This window comes from Lepidochelys kempii, chromosome 17, assembly GCF_965140285.1.
Source record: "Lepidochelys kempii isolate rLepKem1 chromosome 17, rLepKem1.hap1, whole genome shotgun sequence".
In the NCBI taxonomy this organism is placed as follows: Eukaryota; Metazoa; Chordata; order Testudines; family Cheloniidae; genus Lepidochelys; species Lepidochelys kempii.
Window position 1 is genome coordinate 12,269,861 of NC_136396.1, and position 20,893 is coordinate 12,290,753.

Genomic DNA, 20,893 nt, shown 5'->3' on the forward strand with positions numbered 1-20,893 from the left:
CCAACAAAGCTAGTCCCTTGGCCAAAGCAGACAACAAAGGCCTCACCTTCTGTTCCGAGGCCTACCCCAGAAGCCTGTTTGCTTTCTGTAGTTTTCTTCTCAGTGAGCCCCTTTCAGCCCTTATGGATCACCTGATCCCTTCCCAGCTGGGTGTGATAATGGAACAGGGCTGGTGCCCTCTGGCCTTTAGAGGAGCAGGCCACCTTGTTACAACTACCCTAACTCGCAGGGGTATTGTGAGAATAACGACATCAACGACAGTGAAGTGCTCAGATAACTACAGTAATGGAGAGCTGATAAGTATGATAACTAGATTGGCCCTGCCACCAACTGCTACATCTTCTGTATGGGCTAAATTTGATCTTCAGACACATGTGTGCAATTCCTACTGAAGTCTAAGGGCAGAATTGGATTCTCTTGCTAACGGCCCACTCTGTTTAATAGCGGCCACTTGGGTGTAGTAACATAAGGACCGTCATCAAAAAACAAGAGATGGAACTTGGGCTGTAAATCAGATCTGTATTTCAACACCACCACCACCACCCCCACTCACACACACAAACTCTGGGATGCTCTTCTCTGAGCACAGGCTTTGGCTCAGGCCCATCAGAGTTAAAAGCAACGTCGTAGAACCCTGGTGCACTCATGCTTTAACTTCTCTGGCATGTATGTCACATGTAAAACAAAACACTGTGGTACAACAATTAAACTAAATGGGCTGGGGTTGAACGGAGCAGCCAGCTTGTGCTCCAAAAACTAAGCATTTGTGTAAATATAAATATATATCCCTTGTTGTTAGAAAGAGAATTTTCAAAAGTTGTACTTACAAACAGTGACAAGTCTGCCTGAGTATGTGGACAGCCTGCAGCCGTAGTGCAGGGAGCTGGGAGCTGCTCTCATTCTTCTCAATTGGGGGTTAAACCTGAAGTTAAGATTGACCGTTCAAATGGCAGCCTTGTTTACTTCACAGCTAATCAAAGCATGTAGGGATGATCATATTAGGAAAATCTGAACAGTATACTGTGAGTAGCATCTTATACTGGTGTCACAAATGGGTGGGGCTCATTTTGTGGGTGGAGCTTGAGAGAGTACAGCTTTCTTTCCAATTTCACTGCCATAGGGACAAAAGTGATTTTAGCTACTTAACTTAAAGCTTGAGTATGGTGGAGCTATTTTGTTTAAAGATAAATTCACTCTCCGGTGACTGCAAAAATAGTGACAATCCACCAGCTTCAGATGCATCTGATCCGTAACACGTTAAATAAGTGAGAAAGTATAGCCTAACATCTTCCTCAAGCAGATCAAAACCCAGTGTCAGAAAACTGAGCAAATACTTGCAGATTATTCCATGCACTTGTTTTGCATTGAGTGGTCTATAAAAGGATGGAAGCATTATCTTGTCATAAGTGGAAACCAACTTGCATTGCATGCATGAGGTTTGGGTCCCCTAGGTTAAAAGCTGGAGCAAGCACCACTTTCTTCCCTTGCAGTTTGCGGCTCAGCTTCCAGACGCATCACCTGGTTTCATAGAGGGAAGGGGAGGATGTACTGCAGCAGCCCCCAAGATTCCTTGTATGCTGTTTGCACTGAGCTCCCAAGCAATGCATCTTTCTCTCCTTCCTGCCTTCACATCAAGGACACTGTTCAACTGACTTCCTCCCCATTTGTACTGGGATAAAGCCAGGCTGGGCCTGCGACATCACAGAAGCTATGTGCTGTTCCCTCATAATGGCTGAGTGCAGGCACATGACATGTCTCAGTGCTCACTGAGCCCTGCCAGGACAAGCTCAGAGAGGGAAGGGTGCTGGGGTATGAATGCCTTCCCACCAGTCCAGCATGGAAATCAGAACCGGTAACTAACTCTTCTTGCATGACATGCCTTGTTCATCTAATTTTATAACCCTCCATCAGGTTTCCTGACTCCCTACCTGTGCCCTATCCATTGGACCACACTGGACTCCTAAAATGGACTGAATAATTGGATCACTCCATTGGCTGAACAGCTTAATGTTTATTCCCCTAACTCCCTGGATGTGATGTTTCCATAGACCAATTTTCAAAGTTTTTTGGAAAGCTTCAAAAAGCTTCTTTACAGTACCTCCCAAAATAGGCTGTGATGTTAACCCAGAAGAGCAGCTGAAATCAGCAGGTTTAGCTGGTTCATCTCAGGCAGTGCAGTTAATCTGTGCAGTACAAAGGAAATCAACTCTTTGTACAGTACCAAGAACACTGAGTTGAGGCTGCTCAAGAAATAACTGATCATGCAGAAAAGCCATCTTCAATTACACTGGTGTTTTCCAGGAGCTTCTGGAGTCTGCATAGATAGAAAATTTAACAAATTGATCTGGAACTTCTATATCATTTTACCATCGAAGGTTTAAGCATTATTGGAGGTCAAGGAACTGAAACAGTACCTTTTGGTGTTACATAATTTTACAATTGCCCCTTTGGCCACAGCAGTGAACCAACGCTTGGAGCTTTGTAGGGTTGTTTCTGCTGAGAAGAGAAATTGATTATATGAATCAGGTATTTCTTTGTTGCAATCCTGTTAACTTACAGAGAATGTACATAAAGTACTGTCTCCCTAAACAAAAACGGCAGGCAATTTCCTTGCTCAGAAATTTCCAGGACTGCCACTCCAGCAAGTTCTTTGTCCAGAAGCTCTGTCTCTCTGTTTCTTCTCAGGCCTCGTCTACGCTGGAGAAAACGAGGTATATTCCTAACACGAATTAGCTAACTTGAAGTAAATCCTAGTGAAGACGAGGCAGTTGTAGTTGTCACACAAGTGAGCAGGTAGTTTTTAACTTGACCTGCTAACTTGCGTGAAAACTACAAACTGCCTTGTCTTCCCCCGGAACTTACTTTAGTTAACTCAAGCTAACACACCTTTTTTCCTAATGAACACTCAACCTCAGGGTTGCACTCACAATGGCTTCTTTGGCTTTCTGTTGGTTTCCTTTAATTCATGTACATACTTGTGTATCCACACCTTGCAAAACAATACCCTAGCCCCTTGCATTGGCAATCAACTAAGCCTTTCAACCCACATGATTTTAGCTCTGCTTAGTCCTCATGCCTTTTATTTTCTCCAGCTATCACCACATAAAGGGGGTTAATTGTTCCTTCCATTGAGCTTGAAAGAAGGGTGCTTAGCACACACATTGCTTTAACCTGGTCTGCCATTGTTTTTGGATCACAGACCCACTTGAAGGCAGCCATTAGCATCTTTCAGCATAACAGTATTATGCTTATTTTCTCTTTTGCTTCTCTTTTGGTTAGATCACAGTTTAGACCCAAGAGCTCATGTGGTCACCGTCGTTCGGATGTAAAGAGGCAGGATTTTTGCTATTCACTTGGAACGTTCTTGTTCTAGCAAACAAACTACCCACAGCCTTCCTGATCCAGAAACCATCTAGGTTTGATTCTGCACCCAACAGGAACTGACTGTCTCCTTCATGGAGGATGACAGTGAACCAGAGCAGAGTTGCTGGGCCTATTTGCCTGACGTCTGCCTGAGCAACATGTTCTGGTGGCTAGATGACAGGGACAGATCTCGGGCTGCTTTAGTCTGTAAAAAATGGAATCAAGCCATGTACTCAGGCTCTCTCTGGAGAACCAGAACAATCACCTTCAGTGGGCGGCCATCCAGGTCAAACACATCCGAGTTTGAATCTGCTCTGTGGTACGTCAAGAGATTCGGCAAGTACTTGGAACACCTAGAGATCAAGTTCCTGAATCCTTACAATGCTGTTTTGACCCGAAAATTTCAAGTGACTATGAGGGGGCTTCTCTCGCGCTTGGGCAAATGTAACAGCCGTCTGGTATCCCTGACTATTCAGCACCTGGAGTTGGACCGATTGGTCTGGAAAAATGGGATCAGGACTCAGTTTATCAAGAACGTAAGTACTTTCCTGAAAAGAATGAGCAAGCACCTTGATTATCTCAACCTGAAAGGAGCAAGAGTGACACTGGAAGAAGGCTGTGAGCTTTTGAGCTCTTTGAGCTACTTGAAAAACAAAAGTTTTGCCTCTGAAATCAACATAGAAGACTTCTTCAGCCACCATCTTTCCATCTACAGCAGCCCCTTGTTCCACCAGACTATGTCCACGTTCCGCAACCTGGTCATCCTGACTCTCAATTACAACTGCATCTCCGATGAATTGCTGGAAATCCTGTGCGAGCACAACGCCCATTCTCTCTGGACTATAAACATCAAGTGCCATATCCATGACCCTCACGGGCAGGTGGTTTGGGGGATGTCCTGGGCCAACCTAGCCAAGAGAGCACCCAAACTGAAAGTGAACTTCTTCTTTGAAAGAGTCATGAAGCACAACAGTCTAGCCAGGATACTCTTAGTGGAGATCCCACTCAGGAGCATCAGTCTACGGAGCTGCTATTTCAGTGACCCAGACTGGTCGATGAGGCCGACCCTCACCTATCTCTTACCAGCCTACAAACACATTCTGCAGGTATGGTGGGAACAGCAATGTTTTACCGTTTTGTCACTAATCTAACCAGGTGGCCGTGTGGGCATTGTACCAAACTATCGGTGTAAAAATGAAACCCTGACCCATGAGGTCATTAGAGCTCCACAAGGCAGTTTTCACAAGAGATGAGTCCCATACATAACTGCCCTGCCCATTGGTATAGACATTGACACTGTTATTTATTTTCAAGAAATTAACACTAGAGTTCAACAATGACCATGAATTGCTGGATGAGGAGCTGCTGCAGCTCGTGTTATCGTGCGAGAGGCTGTTCTTCCTCAAAGTCTGGGCCTTCCTCAGTGTGGCATTTGTGGAGAGGCTGCTGCAAAATCGGGCAGAGGGGAAATGTGTCTTGTGTACCATGAAGGTAAAAATCTCTTTCCAAACCTCCCACCATCCACCCCGTCGAAATGTAGTTTACGAACATACTAATGCAGCAGTGCCTCTGAATGTGGTTTGAAAGTTACTATTAATATGCAGGGAAAGGGATTGTGAGGAAGTGTAAGAATCCTGCGTGTATTCCCAAGGTCCACTTGCAGAGATGGGTCTCCCATGTCCTGACCAGCCCCACAGAGAATGCTCAGAAACGGTACGATAAGGTGACAACCCCGATGTCATCTCTTCCAGAATCCCATGCTCGGGAGCCCCTATAAAGAAGGTCCTTATTCAAGAAAACATTTAAACACGTGGTTAAGTCCTATTGACTTCAGTGTGACTTAAACATGTGCTTATATTCTGTCCTGAATAGGGATGCTCTCCTGAATCATGGGCAGGGACAGCTGCAGCCAGGGGAAACCATCCTGCCAGGGAGACAGCAGAACCCCAGAGCCCTGATCCTCCAGCAGAGACCCCAAGAGCTGATCCTGGGGATCAGAGAATGAGGCACTCGTTTTCCTAGCTATTCTGCTGTTGAAATCCCCAAAGGCGGGGAAGTCTAGGTTTTCATTCAGTCTGTAATAAGGCAAGTTCTCACTGATGGCCCTAGGAATTTTGTCTGAGCAAAAACTGAGTAAGGACTTCAGGATCTGACCACATTTACTAGCTGGCTGGCTTATCTAGCAGTCTCAACAGCCACCTGGGCTTCTCCCTATTACGAGCTTAACTGCAGTGGCAGCTTTGTGTGTCTATGATCCATCCACGCAGGTGAGGATTTACACAACCAGGCATGAGACCAGTGAAGAGGACCGACTGCTGCGAGACATTTACAAGAAGTTCAGAAACCTGATCGACTCAGAGCTTAATTATTTTGTCATCGCCTACCCAATGGTGTGAGCAGTGTGTGATGAGCCAGGAGTTAAAATAAAAACCAGTCACATTAGGAAATGTCTGATCTGGTCCTCTGAGGAAGTCTGTGGGGAGACTAATGGTATTAACAATGTCCCTGAAAGAGAAAGCCAATGAAAGGGAAAGACCACTAGAACTGTAACAAGCAGCGAGCAATTTTAGAGGCCCACGTATTAAAATTCTGGCTTTCGCAGATGGCCCGCAGTGTCTCATCTTTGTTATTTTGTCTTGTCTTTGCAATGGCACCGAAGGAAGAAGAGAATATTATTCTGCCAGGACAGTCACATTTACAATAATACCTAGCTTTTATATAATGCTTTTCATCAGTAGAGCTCAGTGTGCTTTACAAAGGAGATCGTTATTCCCATTTTAGAGGTGACGAAACTGAGGCCCAGAGTGGGGATGTGACTAACCCAAGGTCACCCATCAGGCCATTGACAGAACCAGAAATAGAAGGGAGGTCTCCTGAGTCCTAGTCTAGTGCCCTATCCATTAGCCAACACTGCTTCTGCCAGCAGTTATCTTACGTTTGGTTGAAGTACATTCTCCATCCAGTTGTCAGTGGACAGGTGTACACATCACCACAGCTGGCCCTAACTAGCATGATCTGGCTTCCTGTCTGTCTAACATAACCAGTGACTTTGTGTAGGAATATCTGTTCATGCTTATGTAGTTAAAAAAATCTGTTAAAGAAAAACAGTGACACTGACAGCACCCAAGATATGCTAAGTGGCTGGAATGAAGGATTTTTTCTTGTTGTTCCATAACTTTAATGTCTACTGGAAAGCTTCCAATAGACTTTCTGGGACACAGGCAGCTGTGGAGGAGGCATTTAGGTCTGTTTTAATTAATTCACACACCTAAGCCAGGTTCTGCTCTGAGTCACACTTGTGTAAACACAGAGGCGCTAGGTTAATGTTCAGTGGGCTTACTCCGTCTTTGCCCTGGTGTATTTCCCAGTAGAATCTGGCCCAGTGTGGGAGAATGCTGTATCCGACACCAGGGCTTCAGAAGTTGTTAATGGAAATGGACTCCCTCATCTGCATGCACAGCACTTCGTCGATGTACAGTGTGTTCTCCTTGACCTGGATCTCCTCCTCCAGTGAAAGCTGTCGACGGCTCAGACCTTTCAGCTCCACCTCAGCTTGTGCCAATGTGTCCTTTAGTCTAGGGGTGAAACAAAGAGCGACGTTAGTTTTGACTACATGTACCTTCTTGCTATTGAGCGGCATCACTTCCTCCCAACGGGATGGGTGGGAGGAAATCTCTGTGAAGATCCCCTTATGGTTTCTCCCCACATTGTTCCACTGCGGGGGTGGCCCATCCATGCAGGACAGATGCCCCCGCACCTTGCAGGTCCCGTGGCCTCCTACAAGGAGCTTCTGTGCCTCCAGGTGTTTGGGCCTCTCTGTCCCGCTTTGCTCTCCAGCAATGCAGCTCTTTCGGAGCCATGCTATCAGGGACTTCTCCTGGCCATGGTTGTCCAGGAGCCCTTCCCCTCTCCCTCTTAAAAAGGGGTATCAAATGGCAAGATAATATGTCTCCTGGCTCCATTACCTTTTCCTTATAAACTCTGCTGGGTACAGGGGGATGCCACTAATCCCCAAACCCCCATAACAACCCTGCCCCGGCCTGCCAGCCCTTCCACCAGATATATCATCTAATCAGCAAAGAGCACTCCACAGAGACTGGGAGACAATGCCAAGTGGGAGGGGATAAGTCCATTGGCTAAGGGTCTCTTCCACATATGATCCAAGAGGCGCAACCTCCCTCCCTTTGTAAACAGCACCATTTGATTGGGAACACACTGGGTACTGACGATTTTGCAGAACTGACTCTCCCAATTAAAATGATTTGAAGGAGGTTGTTAAGCCACAACATCGAACAGTCCTCAACATTCGCTCTCCTCAAGCAGAAGCAGATGGGAAATGGTATAATTAAAGGACAACAAAACAATGTACAAAGTACAATTTTTTCTTGACAATAATGGCAAAGCTGGGGCTGGGATGCTCCAGGCATTCCCATCACATCTTCTTTTTAATAATTTAAAGATCTAACGAGTGGAAAAACCACAGTAATATCCATAACTCTCTCAGGGAAAACAACGTGGCACTAAGGGTACGTCTAGACAGCTAAGCTGTGCGCAGGCTAGCATACCCAAGCTAGTTTGAATCCAAATAACACAGGTAATGACTGCAATGAAAAGAGCACAGCACAAGCTTCAGAGCAGGCTAGTGAGACAAATATGTAGCCAGGGCCTGGGCTGGGCTTGTACTACCCATGCTGCGCTGTCTTCACAGCTGTTAGAAGAAAAGGAGGACTTGTGGCACCTTAGAGACTAACCAATTTATTTGAGCAAAAACTTTCGTGAGCTACAGCTCACTTCATCGGATGCATACTGTGGAAAATACAGCGGGGAGATTTATATACACAGAGAACATGAAACAATGGGTGTTACTGTAAGGAGAGTGATCACTTAAGATGAGCTATTACCAGCAGGAGAGCGGGGGGGGGGGGGCGGGGGGAGGAAGGGGGAAGAAAACCTTTTGTAGTGATAATCAAGATGGGCCATTTCCAGCAGTTGACAAGAACGTGTGAGGAACAGTGGCTGGATTCAAATTAATTCACGTAGACTAAGCAATGCATAGCTTTTGCTGTGTAGACATACCCTTTAACAGGGTTCTGTTACTCTACCACCATATCTAGAAAAATAGGTATACAGAATATTGAAAACATGTGGTAACTGTGTGCGAACAGGTATGTCTGTGCGTGTGTCTGTATTTATTACTTCTTTGGCTGGTTACATTTGCCCAGTGACCAACACCACTGACTTCTTGCTGTTTCACCATTTCACTTACCTCTGAATATTGTTTGTGATCTCCTGAACCTCACTGATCAGCCTGTATTGGACCATATCACGACACAGCTCCACGTTGGGACGATGGGTCCTTGTCTCCAAACGTGTGTGAGCAACCTTGGCAGGTCCTTCTTTATCGATTATAGCTTTCTTTAAGGCCGCAATGTTTTTTTCCTGGGATGTAATCTCATCCATCACCTTAGTAAATCAACAAAGGGAAGTGCTGCACGGTGCCACTTGAAAACTTGACATCCTCTTTAATAATGATACTTTGCAATTCTAAGGCGTTACTTCATAGGTGGATCTCAAAGTACAGAGGTGAGCAAGGATTATTACCCCCATTTTACTGATGGGATAACTGCAGCACAATGGGCAGCAAAGGATTAGGACCAAGATTTTCAAAAGTGGTCTCTAACACTCAATTTTTGGGTGTCCAATTTGAGATACTTAGGGCCCGATTTTCAGAGGTACTAAGCATTCACAACTCAAGCTGAAATCCATTTGAATTGTGGACACCTGTGTTGTGGAGCATCTCTAAAACTCAGGGGTGAAATCCTGACACCATTGAAGTCAGTCACAAAACTCTTGTTGAGTTCAGTTGACCAGGATTTCACTCCAGGGGTCGTAGGTTGGGCACCCAAACACTGAAGAATCCATAATTACAGGCCACTTTTGAAAATTTGGGGTTAAATGACTTGTCCAAGGTCACACAGCAAGCGTCATCTGATTCCCAGGTCCAGACACGGCCACTAGACCATAGCTGCCTCTGAATGGCTACTACCTAATATGTAGCACTGTGTTATCATCAAGAGCCTCCAAGCTTTCATGTGCCTTGTAACACATGCAATCATGAGGATTTGTATAACTGGGAATGGAAAAGCCAATGGTACTTTAGCTATAAAAACAGAAAAAGCACTGGACTTTGTCCAGCTTAGAACTGCAAAGTCAGAATTCTTAAGGCACAATAGCTCAAGACATTGGATCAATAGAACTGGCTGATGTCCCTGTCCTATTTTCTCTGCTGACTGTCCTCTAGTGCAGGAGTGGGCAAACTTTTTGGACCGAAGGGCCACATCTGGGTGGGGAAATTGTATGCAGGGCCATGAATGTAGGGCTGGGGCAGAGGATTGGAGTGTACAAGGGAGTGCAGGATGTGGGAGGGGGTGTGGTGCGCAGGAGGGGGCTCAGGGCAGGGGGTTGGGGTGCAGGAGGGAGTGTGGGGTATGGGAGGGGGTGCGGTGTGCAGGAAGGGGCTCAGGGCAGGGGGTTGGGAGTGCAGGCAGGGGTGCGGAGTGCAGGAGGGGGCTCAGGGCAGGGGGTTGGGATGCAAGGTGCAGGAGAGGTTAGGGGTGCGGCTCCGGCCCAGCGCTGCTTACCTCGAGCGGCTCCGGGGTGGCAGCGGCGCGCAGCAAGGGTAAGGCAGGCTCCCTGTTGGCCCTGGCCCTGTGTCGCTCCCGAAAGTGGCCGGCATGTCCGGCAGTGGCTCTTGGGGGCGGGGTGGGGCAGGCGGCTCCGTTGCGTGCTGCCCTCACCTGCGGGTACCACCCCGAAGCTCCCATTGGCCATGGTTTCCCGCCTGCAGGCGAGGGCAGTGCATGTAGCCCTCTGCCCCCACACACACACACTCCCCAGGGGCCGCAGGGACATGGTGCCAGCCGTTTCCGGGAGCGGCGCGGGCCAGGGCAGGCAGGGAGCCTGCCTTAGCCCTGCTGTGCCACAGGGCCGGCAATCCTGTGGGCTGGATTGAAAGCCCTGACGGGCCAGATCCGGCATAGTTTGCCCTCCCCTGCTCTAGTGTTTACCTTAGCAAGGTGGATCTCCAGTTTGTTCTTTGCATCTTTTGTCTCCTTCACCCTGTTCTTAAAAGCAATGTTCACCGTCTCGCACTGCTTGCGCATGTCACTTGCTGTCTGGGATAAGATTCGGTCAATCAAGGCCCTGAGCATCAAAGAGTTGTTCCTCTGCTTGTCAGCCTTTTCAACATTTACATTTGAGAAATCTACCCAGTCTTCAGGGCTCACAGAACTATAATAAAATAAAAAAAGTCTCTTTATGTATCTTCAGCCCTCTTTGTGTATTCATAAATGCATTAACGACAGCAGATCTCTATTAATATGAAAGAAGCAGTATTATTATTGCTTATTATTATAGGTTTCAGAGTAGCAGCCATGTTAGTCTGTATTTGCAAAAAGAAAAGGAGGACTTGTGGCACCTTAGAGTCTAACCAATTTATTTGAGCATAAGCTTTCATGAGCTACAGCTCTGTAGCTCACGAAAGCTTATGCTCAAGTAAATTGGTTAGTCTCTAAGGTGCCACAAGTCCTCCTTTTCTTTTTGCTTATTATTATGTTCATCATTATTAAGCATCATTATAATTATTGGCCAGAATCAACATCAGGCTCAATGGTGCTAGGCATTGTACAAACATATAGTAAAAGACTTTAGCTTAAGAGTTAAACAGACAAAAGTTGGGTGGGGAAACAGAGGAAGCAACTTGCCAAGGTCATACAGCAGATTAATAACAAAGCCAGAAATTGACCCTAGATCTCTTGACTCCTACTCCAATGGCCAATCTACTGGACCACATTCTGCAATCATTATGAGGTGGAACTGGAAGTTAGATTAGTAAATCCATTGTGGGTTTCCAGTGCCATGAAGTTTTGCTTTCATAAACAATTAGCACCAGATCCATTCAACAGAACAATGGTCCATTAGGAACTTCGTTGTTAGTAGTGATTTTAGATGAAAAGCACTCAGATACCATGGTGATGGGCTGCGATATAAATCCCTAAGATAGACAGACAGACGGACAGACAGACAGATAACCTTATTATAAACTGGAGTGGGTATGTTAGGCTTTGTATTACAGGGACAGTTTATATTATGTCTGTATAACTACTGGATGTGTAGCTAGGGAAATAACCACTTACTTTCCTTCAACCTTCAGTACATTTCTGGCATATCTTATATCAGGTGTATTATTTGTCAAGTTGGAACAATAGTTATCAATTGTCAAGGCGGTGAACTTGTCTTTCAGATCCATCTCCAGATTGTATTTAGCTGAACGGTTTAACCTCGGGGGAAAACAATTAGACTCTCTTAATTTGAAACCTAACAAAATACTTATCCCCTTCTCTTTTTAATGGAGGTAAACCACCACTAAAGGGCCAAATTCTGCCATCCACTGGCACTCAAAAATCCCACTGACATCCATGCAGCTTGTTGGCAGGATCAGGTAAATAAGAAAATATGAATGTTATTATCATAATAGGCAATACTGTGAGTTACAAGTTGTAAAAATCTAGGGCATGCTGCTGCTGCCGCCATTGAAGTCAATGGTAAAACTCCCACTGGCTTCACTGGTGTGGGACCAGGACTGGGGCCCTGGGAATCAACGGATGCTGGGGCATATTGTGCCGTCAGTGTCTAAACAGAACTCTCCACTGAAATCAGTGCTGTTAAAAATCGAATGGCGTGGTCTAAGCCCTGAGAAGTACTAACTCCTGCAACTCCCCTCTGATTTCAGCAGCTGCTTAGCACCTCTGAGGATCTGACACTAGCCCTCCTCCAACCTCTCCAGAAGCACTCCCCATTCTGATCTATCCGGTGGTTTGTTCCTTTGTTGACCCCTTGATACCTAATTTGCTCATTGGTTTGTTCCAGTGTGCGCTCAAGCAAAGCCATAATCCCTTGGAGCACTTCAACTTCCTTTATCAGTTCCCGCTCCGCTGCGTCATGGACCAAGTCAATCCCAACTCGCCTCTGCCTAAGAGAAAGAGGAGAGAGCCATCACTCTGTGTCGACCATTTGAGTATTGCAGCTCTGGAGACCCAAAGCCCTTGTTCTTGTTATAACTGATTGGACATAGCCACCTTTCCACTCCTAGGACCTGATTCTCCTCTGGTGTACATTAGCGTAAATCAGGAGTGACTCCATGGAAGGCAACCAAGAAGAGAATCAGGCCCTTCATTTGCAGGGTCAGGAATAATGCTGCTTTTCTCTTTCCTGGCTTATTTTACAAAGGTTTTTTTAAGATGAATTAAGCAAAGAGTTCTGCTCAGAACACATGACGAATGGGCCTGGGCCTTCAGCCTTTCTTCACACGCTTAGTCGCAGTGAAGCACAAAAAGGACGGGATTCTGTGACTCGTTCACTTTGCTTTCATATATTGATCATGTTTCTTACATACTTGTTTATTTAGGGCCTCATCTTGAGGGGTGCTGAGCAGCCTTAATTCCCACAGAAGCCGATGGGAACTGTGGGTGCTCAGCACTGTTGAGAATCCATCAGGACCTGAGCTCTGAGGGCAGTCCTCCATGCCTGCTATCAAAGTCCTAGAATTCCTCAAGTTTCATCCACTTTACAGCCTGAAACTTGATGACCCGCTTCATTGTCACCATCGTTCCAGAGGAGGAAGACTGCAGTGCACTTGAAACCTATCAGCGCTGCTCTCCACTCAGCCCAGTGGGATGCTCTTGGATTTCCCTTATTTTCCCTGCAAAGGCCTGGAAGCACTGTCTCCATAGCACTGCCAGCTCCTGCTGCCTGGAGCCATATGGGAGACGGAGGCTGGGAATGGGAATCTAACCCAGATCTCCCCTGCTGGAGCACAGGGTACAAAGCATTTCCTTCTCTGTGGGTGTCTGTCTCTCTTATGAAGAGCCTAAATCTGCAAAGTGCTGAGCGCCTGCAAATCCTGCTGACTTTGGCTGGGATTTCTAAAGACATCTACAAGAGCAAAGTTCCCAACTCCCATCGGATGTCAATGGGAGCTCAGTACCTATTTCCCATATACCCCCTTTTAGAAACTCCATCTTTAGCAGGCGTTGCAGGGGCTCTGCACTTTGCAGGATTGGGCCTTACATGTCATACATCCCAGACCCAGACATATCATTTATCCATAACACGGTCAGGTTTTTGGTTTTTTAACAGCTTAGCAATTCATTTTCTTACCCCCTTAATTATTATTATTGTTGTTGTTGTTTTGCTATTACTCTTACCTGTTCAAGAGACACTCTTGAGCAATGAATAGTGGCTCTTTACAGCTCTCCAATGCTTTCTCTAGCCTTGTCTTAAAAGTCAACAGCACCTCTGTCTCATTAAAAACCTGTTCTAGTTTGTCATCTAATTCTTGCTTCCAGAATTTTATTTCATCAAGTCTCTGTTCTGTGGAATGAAGAGAGATTTCACATTAATTATAAATAAAAGCCCAACTTTTTCTACAGAGCCTCACGGCCCAGCCTTAGCCCTGGGCAGAAAAGGACTCGAGCCACAGAAAGTGCCGTGCACATAGCTCTGTATGCTGATGTACTGCAATGGTTTTGCTAAGGCACTGGACTATGAGCCAGGAGATGTGGTTCAATTCCTGCCTCTGCCACAGACTTCCTGTGTGACCTTGGGCAACTTGCTTGATTTCTCTGTGGCTAAGCTCTTTATTTGTGAAATGGAGGGGATGATAATGATACTTCTTCCTTTGTCTGTCTTATCTCATTAGACTGTAAGCTCGTTGGGGTAGGGTCTGCCTCTGACTACATCTAAGTACAGTGTACCATGAAGCTCTGGCCACACTGGGTGCCTCAAGGTACTACTGTAATAAAAATAATAATGCTTTCAAAGGGTCAGATTGTAACTGGCCTTTGCAGAGATACATGGGTAAGAAAGAGGATTCTCAAAGGCAAATCACAACTGCATCCACCTTACTCCTGGCACCCTGATGCACAATTTCTCTGAATTCCCCATGGAACATGGTGGAGCTACACCATTTCCAAGCTGGGACAATGTAATGTATGACTCAGTGTGAGCCAAGATATGTTTTTTTTTTTCTTTCTTTACTCAGTCCAGGCTCTTGCCTTAACAATTAGTAAATATTATACCAGGACTGGATTTATCTCCCTATATCTAACAGATGCCTGAAACTGTTTGGTTATAAAAATATAAAATCCATCACAAAGTGTTTTTAAAAGGATTTGGAAATGCATCCCATTTTTCTAAGGGAAGGAGAAATAAGCCATTAAAACTTGCTACTATTTAATATTTCCTGCTTTTGAGAGTCTCCCTTAATCATATCAATAAAATAACAAAGCCCACACGATCACCTATTTTCTTGTTAACATCGCTTTGGGTTTTCTGAGTTGTTTTTTCGATTTCATCCACCAGCCTCTGGCTCTCAGCTACAAGTCGCTCTGACCTGGATCTCTGACTCTCTGCACTGGCATATTGTGTCTTGTTTGCAATATGCCACTCTGGGGGGAGGAACTTGGGTGGAGCTTGCAACAGTTTGGCCATTGTCTTTTTGAAAGATCCTGAACGTGAAGCAGCAGCTTAGCTCTTAGGATGGAGAACCTGAAAATGGGATAATATTGCATCAGGTCATTGGGGCACAGATAGCAAAAGAATCTGCCTTCAGGTCAGGGAGGATAGGATGGAAACTGGGTAAGTAGTAGCCCCTGAATGAAGTAGGTGAAGATTTCACGTGGACCAGACTTTGGGTCAGCTTGGAGGATGATGAAGGAGAGGGAAGGCACTGGCAGCCAAATGGCTCATGAAAATCTGAGGGATTGAATAAAGGGCGAGATGGGGCTTGTAGGGCAGGGAGGAGTAGGGAAAGACACTGAAAAGGAATATGGAAGAAGGTGAGAGATAACCCAGGGAAAGAAAGAAAACATGGGAAAAGGAGGGCGAAATTACTCAAGGGACAAATAGGGAAAATAAAAAAAAAGAGAGGAAGGCAAAATCAGAAAAAGTCTCTTGAAGAGAAAGAAGAGATGTAGAAACAGGCATAGAGGTGAGCTGAGCTGACCATTTTAAAAAGAATTAAGCAGAAACATTAGGCTAAGGGAAAACAGACCTGAAAAAGATGGAGGAGAAAATACACCAAGAGGTACAAGGGAAGGAAAAAGTGGAAGGAAGGACAGAAGAAAAGAAAAGAAAAACGAAGGCCCACTAAGGTAATTTTTGTTACTTATGGAAATGGTGATGCCAAGAGGTCATGATAAAATACATGAATTTGGTACAAGATATAAACATATTATAAAAAGAAAAGGAGTACTTGTGGCACCTTAGAGACTAACCAATTTATTTGAGCATAAGCTTTCGTGAGCTACAGCTCACTTCATCGGATGCATACTGTGGAAACTGCAGAAGACATTATATACACAGAGACCATGAAACAATACCTCCTCCCACCCCACTCTCCTGCTGGTAATAGCTTATCTAAAGTGATCACTCTCCTTACAATGTGTATGATAATCAAGTTGGGCCATTTCCAGCACAAATCCAGGTTTTCTCCCCCCCCCCCCCCCTTTTCCAAAAACCACACACACAAACTCACTCTCCTGCTGGTAATAGCTTATCCAAAGTGACCACTCTCTTTACAATGTGTATGATAATCAAGGTGGGCCATTTCCAGCACAAATCCAGGTCCCCCCCCCCTTTTCCAAAAACCACACACACAAACTCACTCTCCTGCTGGTAATAGCTTATCCAAAGTGACCACTCTCCCTACAATGTGCACGATAATCAAGGTGGGCCATTTCCAGCACAAATCCAGGTTTTCTCACCCCCCCCCCAAACACACACACACAAACTCACTCTCCTGCTGGTAATAGCTTATCCAAAGTGACCACTCTCCCTACAATGTGCATGATAATCAAGGTGGGCCATTTCCAGCACAAATCCAGGTTTTCTCACCCCCCCCACCCCCATACACACACAAACTCACTCTCCTTTGGGGTGGGAGGAGGTATTGTTTCATGGTCTCTGTGTATATAATGTCTTCTGCAGTTTCCACAGTATGCATCCGATGAAGTGAGCTGTAGCTCACAAAAGCTTATGCTCAAATAAATTGGTTAGTCTCTAAGGTGCCACAAGTCCTCCTTTTCTTTTTGCGAATACAGACTAACACAGCTGTTACTCTTGAAACATATTATAATACACCCTTGTGCTGAAAACGAGATTTTGTGCTTTCATCCAAGTGTTTCCCCAACAATCCCTCCCCTAAACACACACAACACACCAATCCCTCCCTTCAAATCCACCCCCTCCCCAACAAATACAGACATACATCAGTCCATGCCGCCAAACCCACCCACGCCAATCTGTCCCCTCAAACTGCACACCTACTTTTGCTGTCTGGCTACTGGCCTGACTGTTGCTTATGGCAAAAGCTGGCCAAGTTCTAAGATCTTGGCTTCCCTTAACTTGCCGAGTCACTCCAGATTGTGACCTCAGCCTCAGTCGCTGCAGCAGTGAAGCATGTCCCCCCCCCAGACTGAATATTCCAGGAGCAGTCTCAGAAACAGCCTGGAATATACACAAACCAGTTCCTATGGGAACAAGGCAACACTTCACCTTGGCAACAGGGGCGGGGTTCTGGAAGAGGCACATGGCTGGAGAATAATAGTCCTTTCCCTTCCAGCACATGAGCATCTATCTATCACGCAGAGACTTAATGCACTTGTATTTATTGTTACAATTAATTATGTTAGGGTGCCTACAGCCTGGGATAAGCGGCTTTATTATTTTAAATCTAGCTAACTAACTAAATGAATTATCATCTACCTTGTACTGAAACCTAGTTACAAGAGCTTTAAATGACTGTCTAAATTGTAACTAATTAAATACTTTAAAAAACGTTAGACTTTCAACATATTTTATGAACACTATTTTGTTTTTAAACAGGCAATTATATGTTTTTTCCTTTCAGGGGACAAAAGGAGATCAGTAGCCAGAGACAAGAAAAGATGGAGCTGAACTGAAAAAGGGATTAGTCTAGGCATATTAGGATAATTCTATGGCAATCAGTGCTCTGTAAATACCAGATAGCTATAGATTACTGAGAGGAGAAGGATCTGGTATTTAAGAGATGGAAAGAAGGGAGAAGAAAGGACAGGAAAGAGAGATGTGAAACTTGGAAGGAGACAGAAGCTGGAGCTGAAAGAGTCAAAAACTGGGGAAATATTCCAGATCACCCTGAGAGCTGAACTGTGCACATAGACCTAAATCCATGTCTCAGTCACCCCAGATTGTAAAGTCCACCCCAAAATATTTTAGTGTGATCCAGTGGTATCCCATTAGCTTTCTTTTGATTCTGGAACTTTTGCTCTGACAATCTAGGGCCTGCTCCTGCTCCTGAGAGTTAAGGGCACTCAGCACTTTGCAGGATTGGACCTTTGTTTATTATCTGTTATGTAAAGCCACTAAGAACTGGTGAACCTCTTTACCTGAAATAAGTGTTCTGTATTTCTCTTGCAGCCTTCATCATTACCCTCTGTTAGTGTCATCAACTGGAGGAGGGAAAACATAAAACTTTGAATTCAAGTCCAAGAGGAAATACACTCAAAATATTTTGCTTGTAAAACATATTTATTTGTAAATATCAAGCCTACACATATTCTGTTTATTGGTTTATGTATCTAAAACTGCCTCTTTATTTTTAAAACATCTCAGTGAACCCTTAAAGAAACATTATCAAACAATTTTATTCCCTAACTTAAATTATGGTTAACACAAGTTTTAATTAAACTTTTGGATGGAGAGGATTTTTTAAAATTAAAAACAATGAGAATAATTTTATTCTTAGTAATTAGAACAATTTTTAACATTCCCAGGCTATTGTGAACCCAAACACCATCTCATGTTAGTCCATGAGAACCAGAAAGAGAAACTGAGCAGTCAAGGTTCCCTGTTTGAATGAAATATAATAATAAACAAATGAAAATAAGCAACTGAACAGCATAAAGGGAAAAAGAAATGTGATCTTTCAAATTTTTCTGATTTTAATAATTTTTTAAAATAAATAAAAAGAAGATATGTAATAACATCAGACAGAATCATAGAGATGTAGGGCTGGCAGGGACCTCAAGAGTAGAGCCCTGCATGGATACAAAATTTATAACCGAGGATGCTGATATCCACGGATATAAAGCAGATATCCACGGAGCTGCAGGGCTCTACCAGGAACCGCAGGGGCATGTCGGGCCGCTGGTTGCAAGAGCCAGCGCCCAGCCCCGGCAGCTCCCCCAGCATGGCTATTCTGCCCCCAGCCCTGCCCACGGGGACGGGCACCAGGCTCACCAGCAGCTGTCCCTGATCACACTAGTGTGTGCAAGCGGCTCGCATGCTCCCAGACAGGAGACACACCCCGCTACGTGGAAGGGACGCCTGTCTGGGAGCCACTCAAACGCTCGCGTGACACGGGACGGTTGCCAGTAAGCCTGGGTGGGCAGGGCTGTGGGGGCGGTACGGCCATGCCCGAGGAGATGCCCAGGCTGGGTGCTGGCTCCTGCGAGCAGCAGCCCAACATGCTGCTGGTTTCACGGCTGCAGCTCCTGGTAGAGCCCTGCAGCGCCGCAGATCTCCGCTTTGTATAGGTATATACATTTTGTATCTGCGCAGGGCTCTACTCAAGGTCATCTAGTCCACCCCCTCGTGCTGAGGCAACATTACTATACCTGGCCACGCCTGACCAGTGTTTGTCTCACCTGCTCTTAAAACCTCCAAGGATGGGGGCTTCCACAACTCCCTCAGAAGCCTGTTTCGGTATTTAACTATCCTTAGGGTTAGGTTTTCCCTCCCTTTAATCTACCTCTCCCGTGCTGCAAATTCAGCCCATTACCCCTTGACCTATGAGGCGTTATTGTGAGCCATGTCACCTGATGAGGCCCCCTTCCCAGACCCCAGACCCCATCCCCCTCAGTGCACTGGGCCCTGGTTGCAGCATCCCCCCCAATGCACAGAGCCTGCAGACCTCAATGCACAGATCTCAATGCACAGAGCCTGCAGCATCTCCCCGCCCCGCCCCCCTCGCCTCACCCACCGCCAGCCAATCCCAGAGCCGCACTATCCCCGCAGCCAATCAGTGGCCCCCAGGCTGAGCCCGCCCCGCGGCACCACTCATCAATATTCATAAGGTCTCATGAATACGCAAAGAGGGCGGCCGATGGGGGCTGCCCAGCTCGGTCCCGCATTGGCGGGCAGAACAGTGGCGGGGGCGCGATTGAATTGCGATGCGGGAGGGCGCAGACAGAGCCGCCTGCATGTCCGCTCAGCCAGCGGTTCCTCGGGCCGTGGCTGCCGCCGCAGCCACCGCAGGAGCCAAGCTCACCCACCCGGGCAAGGCGATCCTGGCCGGTAAGGAGCCTCCCCGGCCAGGCGCGCGTGGAGAGGGAGGAGGAGCCGCCGCCTCCCGCCCGCCCCGCCCGATGCGCAAGGATAGGGCCGCGAGGGCGGGGAATTCAGACTCCCTGAGCGCCCGCCCGCACCGCACCTCCGCTGCTACAGGCGCCGGGGGGTGTCACCGTGTGTGTCGCCCGCCGCGGCCGCGGCTTTCCCGGGTCCCAGCTGTGTGTGTGTGTGGGGGGGGGGGGGCTGGTGGCGGTGATGCGGGGGGTGGGCGTGGCAGCGCGTGCTGGTGGGAGGGGGCGTTGGCTCCAGTCGGTCTCAGCGGGGCTGCGGGGGGCGGGAGTGCTCGGCTTCAGTGGGGCTGTTGGTGGGGGGGGCCCAGTGGGGCTGGAGAAGAGGGGCTGGTCTCAGTGGGGCTGGGCGAGGGTGGGCCTGTTGGAGGTGGGTGGGTGGGTGGGGGGACGGTCTCAGTGGGCCTGGGCGAGGGTGGGCCTGTTGGAGGTGGGGTGGGGGGACGGTCTCAGTGGGGCTGGGCGAGGGTGGGCCTGTTGGAGGTGGGGGGATGGTCTCAGTGGGGCTGGGCGAGGGTGGGCCTGTTGGAGGTGGGTGGGGGACGGTCTCAATGGGCCTGGGCGAGGGTGGGCCTGTTGGAGGTGGGTGGGGGGGGGGGGACGGTCTCAGTGGGCCTGGGCGAGGGTGGGCCTGTTGGAGGTGGGGGGGGATGGTCTCAGTGGGGCTGGGCGAGGGTGGGCCTGTTGGAGGTGGGTGGGGGACGGTCTCAGTGGGCCTGGGCGAGGGTGGGCCTGTTGGAGGTGGGTGGGTGGGGGGGGACGGTCTCAGTGGGCCTGGGCGAGGGTGGGCCTGTTGGAGGTGGGGGGGGGATGGTCTCAGTGGGGCTGGGCGAGGGTGGGCCTGTTGGAGGTGGGGTGGGGGGATGGTCTCAGTGGGGCTGGGCGAGGGTGGGCCTGTTGGAGGTGTGGGGGGCTGGTCTCAGTGGGGCTGGGCGAGGGTGGGCCTGTTGGAGGTGCGGGGGGCTGGGCGAGGGTGGGCCTGTTGGAGGTGGGGGGGGACGGTCTCAGTGGGCCTGGGCGAGGGTGGCCCTGTTGGAGGTGGGGTGGGGGGACGGTCTCAGTGGGGCTGGGCG

The 20,893-nt window shown here is 47.4% G+C and overlaps 3 protein-coding genes across 14 annotated transcripts in view; 2 read left to right on the top strand and 1 right to left on the bottom strand.

Moving 5' to 3' along the window:
- The first annotated feature begins 3,455 nt into the window (after positions 1-3,455).
- Positions 3,456-5,762, top strand: LOC140899864 (F-box only protein 39). Its single transcript, XM_073316048.2, has 3 exons — positions 3,456-4,469; positions 4,678-4,854; positions 5,631-5,762. The coding sequence occupies exons 1-3, from the start codon at positions 3,456-3,458 to the stop codon at positions 5,757-5,759; spliced, it is 1,320 nt and encodes a 439-aa protein (XP_073172149.1). The 3' UTR covers positions 5,760-5,762.
- A 740-nt stretch (positions 5,763-6,502) lies between these two features.
- On the bottom strand, positions 6,503-19,962 carry TEKT1 (tektin 1). Of its 3 annotated transcripts, none has more exons than XM_073315859.1 (9): positions 19,895-19,962; positions 17,850-17,912; positions 14,724-14,970; positions 13,629-13,794; positions 12,266-12,394; positions 11,559-11,702; positions 10,431-10,653; positions 8,630-8,826; positions 6,503-6,938 (listed from the first exon to the last, which is right to left on the bottom strand). In XM_073315859.1, exons 3-9 carry the CDS (start codon positions 14,911-14,913, stop codon positions 6,779-6,781), a joined length of 1,209 nt encoding a protein of 402 aa, XP_073171960.1. In that variant the 5' UTR covers positions 14,914-14,970; positions 17,850-17,912; positions 19,895-19,962; the 3' UTR covers positions 6,503-6,778. The 3 variants fall into 3 exon arrangements, with proteins under 3 accessions (XP_073171960.1, XP_073171961.1, XP_073171959.1); XM_073315860.1 differs by lacking the exon at positions 19,895-19,962 and adding an exon at positions 18,703-18,770; XM_073315858.2 differs by lacking the exons at positions 17,850-17,912; positions 19,895-19,962 and adding an exon at positions 16,750-16,861.
- Positions 19,553-20,893, top strand: part of LOC140899791 (tricarboxylate transport protein, mitochondrial) — a 63,318-nt gene continuing 61,977 nt past the window's right edge. For all 10 annotated transcript variants that reach the window (XR_012155454.2, XR_012155457.2, XR_012155456.2 and 7 more), the window contains exon 1: positions 19,553-19,758. Coding sequence is in view for 2 of the 10 variants with exons in the window: in XM_073315861.2 (XP_073171962.1) it covers positions 19,635-19,758 (124 nt within the window). In the remaining 8 variants the exon portion in view is untranslated. The remainder of the gene's footprint in view (positions 19,759-20,893) is intronic.

What these genes read in the sequence shown, in the direction of transcription:
- LOC140899864 (XM_073316048.2), top strand. Translation starts at nt 3,456, where the DNA reads ATGGAGGATGACAGTGAACCAGAGCAGAGTTGCTGGGCCTATTTGCCT. An exon ending in CCTACAAACACATTCTGCAG is followed by an intron (nt 4,470 to 4,677) that starts GTATGGTGGGAA and finishes TTTATTTTCAAG; the next exon opens with AAATTAACACTAGAGTTCAA. An exon ending in GTGTCTTGTGTACCATGAAG is followed by an intron (nt 4,855 to 5,630) that starts GTAAAAATCTCT and finishes CCATCCACGCAG; the next exon opens with GTGAGGATTTACACAACCAG.
- TEKT1 (XM_073315859.1), bottom strand. Translation starts at nt 14,913, where the DNA reads ATGGCCAAACTGTTGCAAGCTCCACCCAAGTTCCTCCCCCCAGAGTGG. An exon ending in CAAGAGTGTCTCTTGAACAG is followed by an intron (nt 12,395 to 13,628) that starts GTAAGAGTAATA and finishes TCTTTCTCTTAG; the next exon opens with GCAGAGGCGAGTTGGGATTG. An exon ending in CAAACCAATGAGCAAATTAG is followed by an intron (nt 11,703 to 12,265) that starts GTATCAAGGGGT and finishes TTTTCCCCCGAG; the next exon opens with GTTAAACCGTTCAGCTAAAT.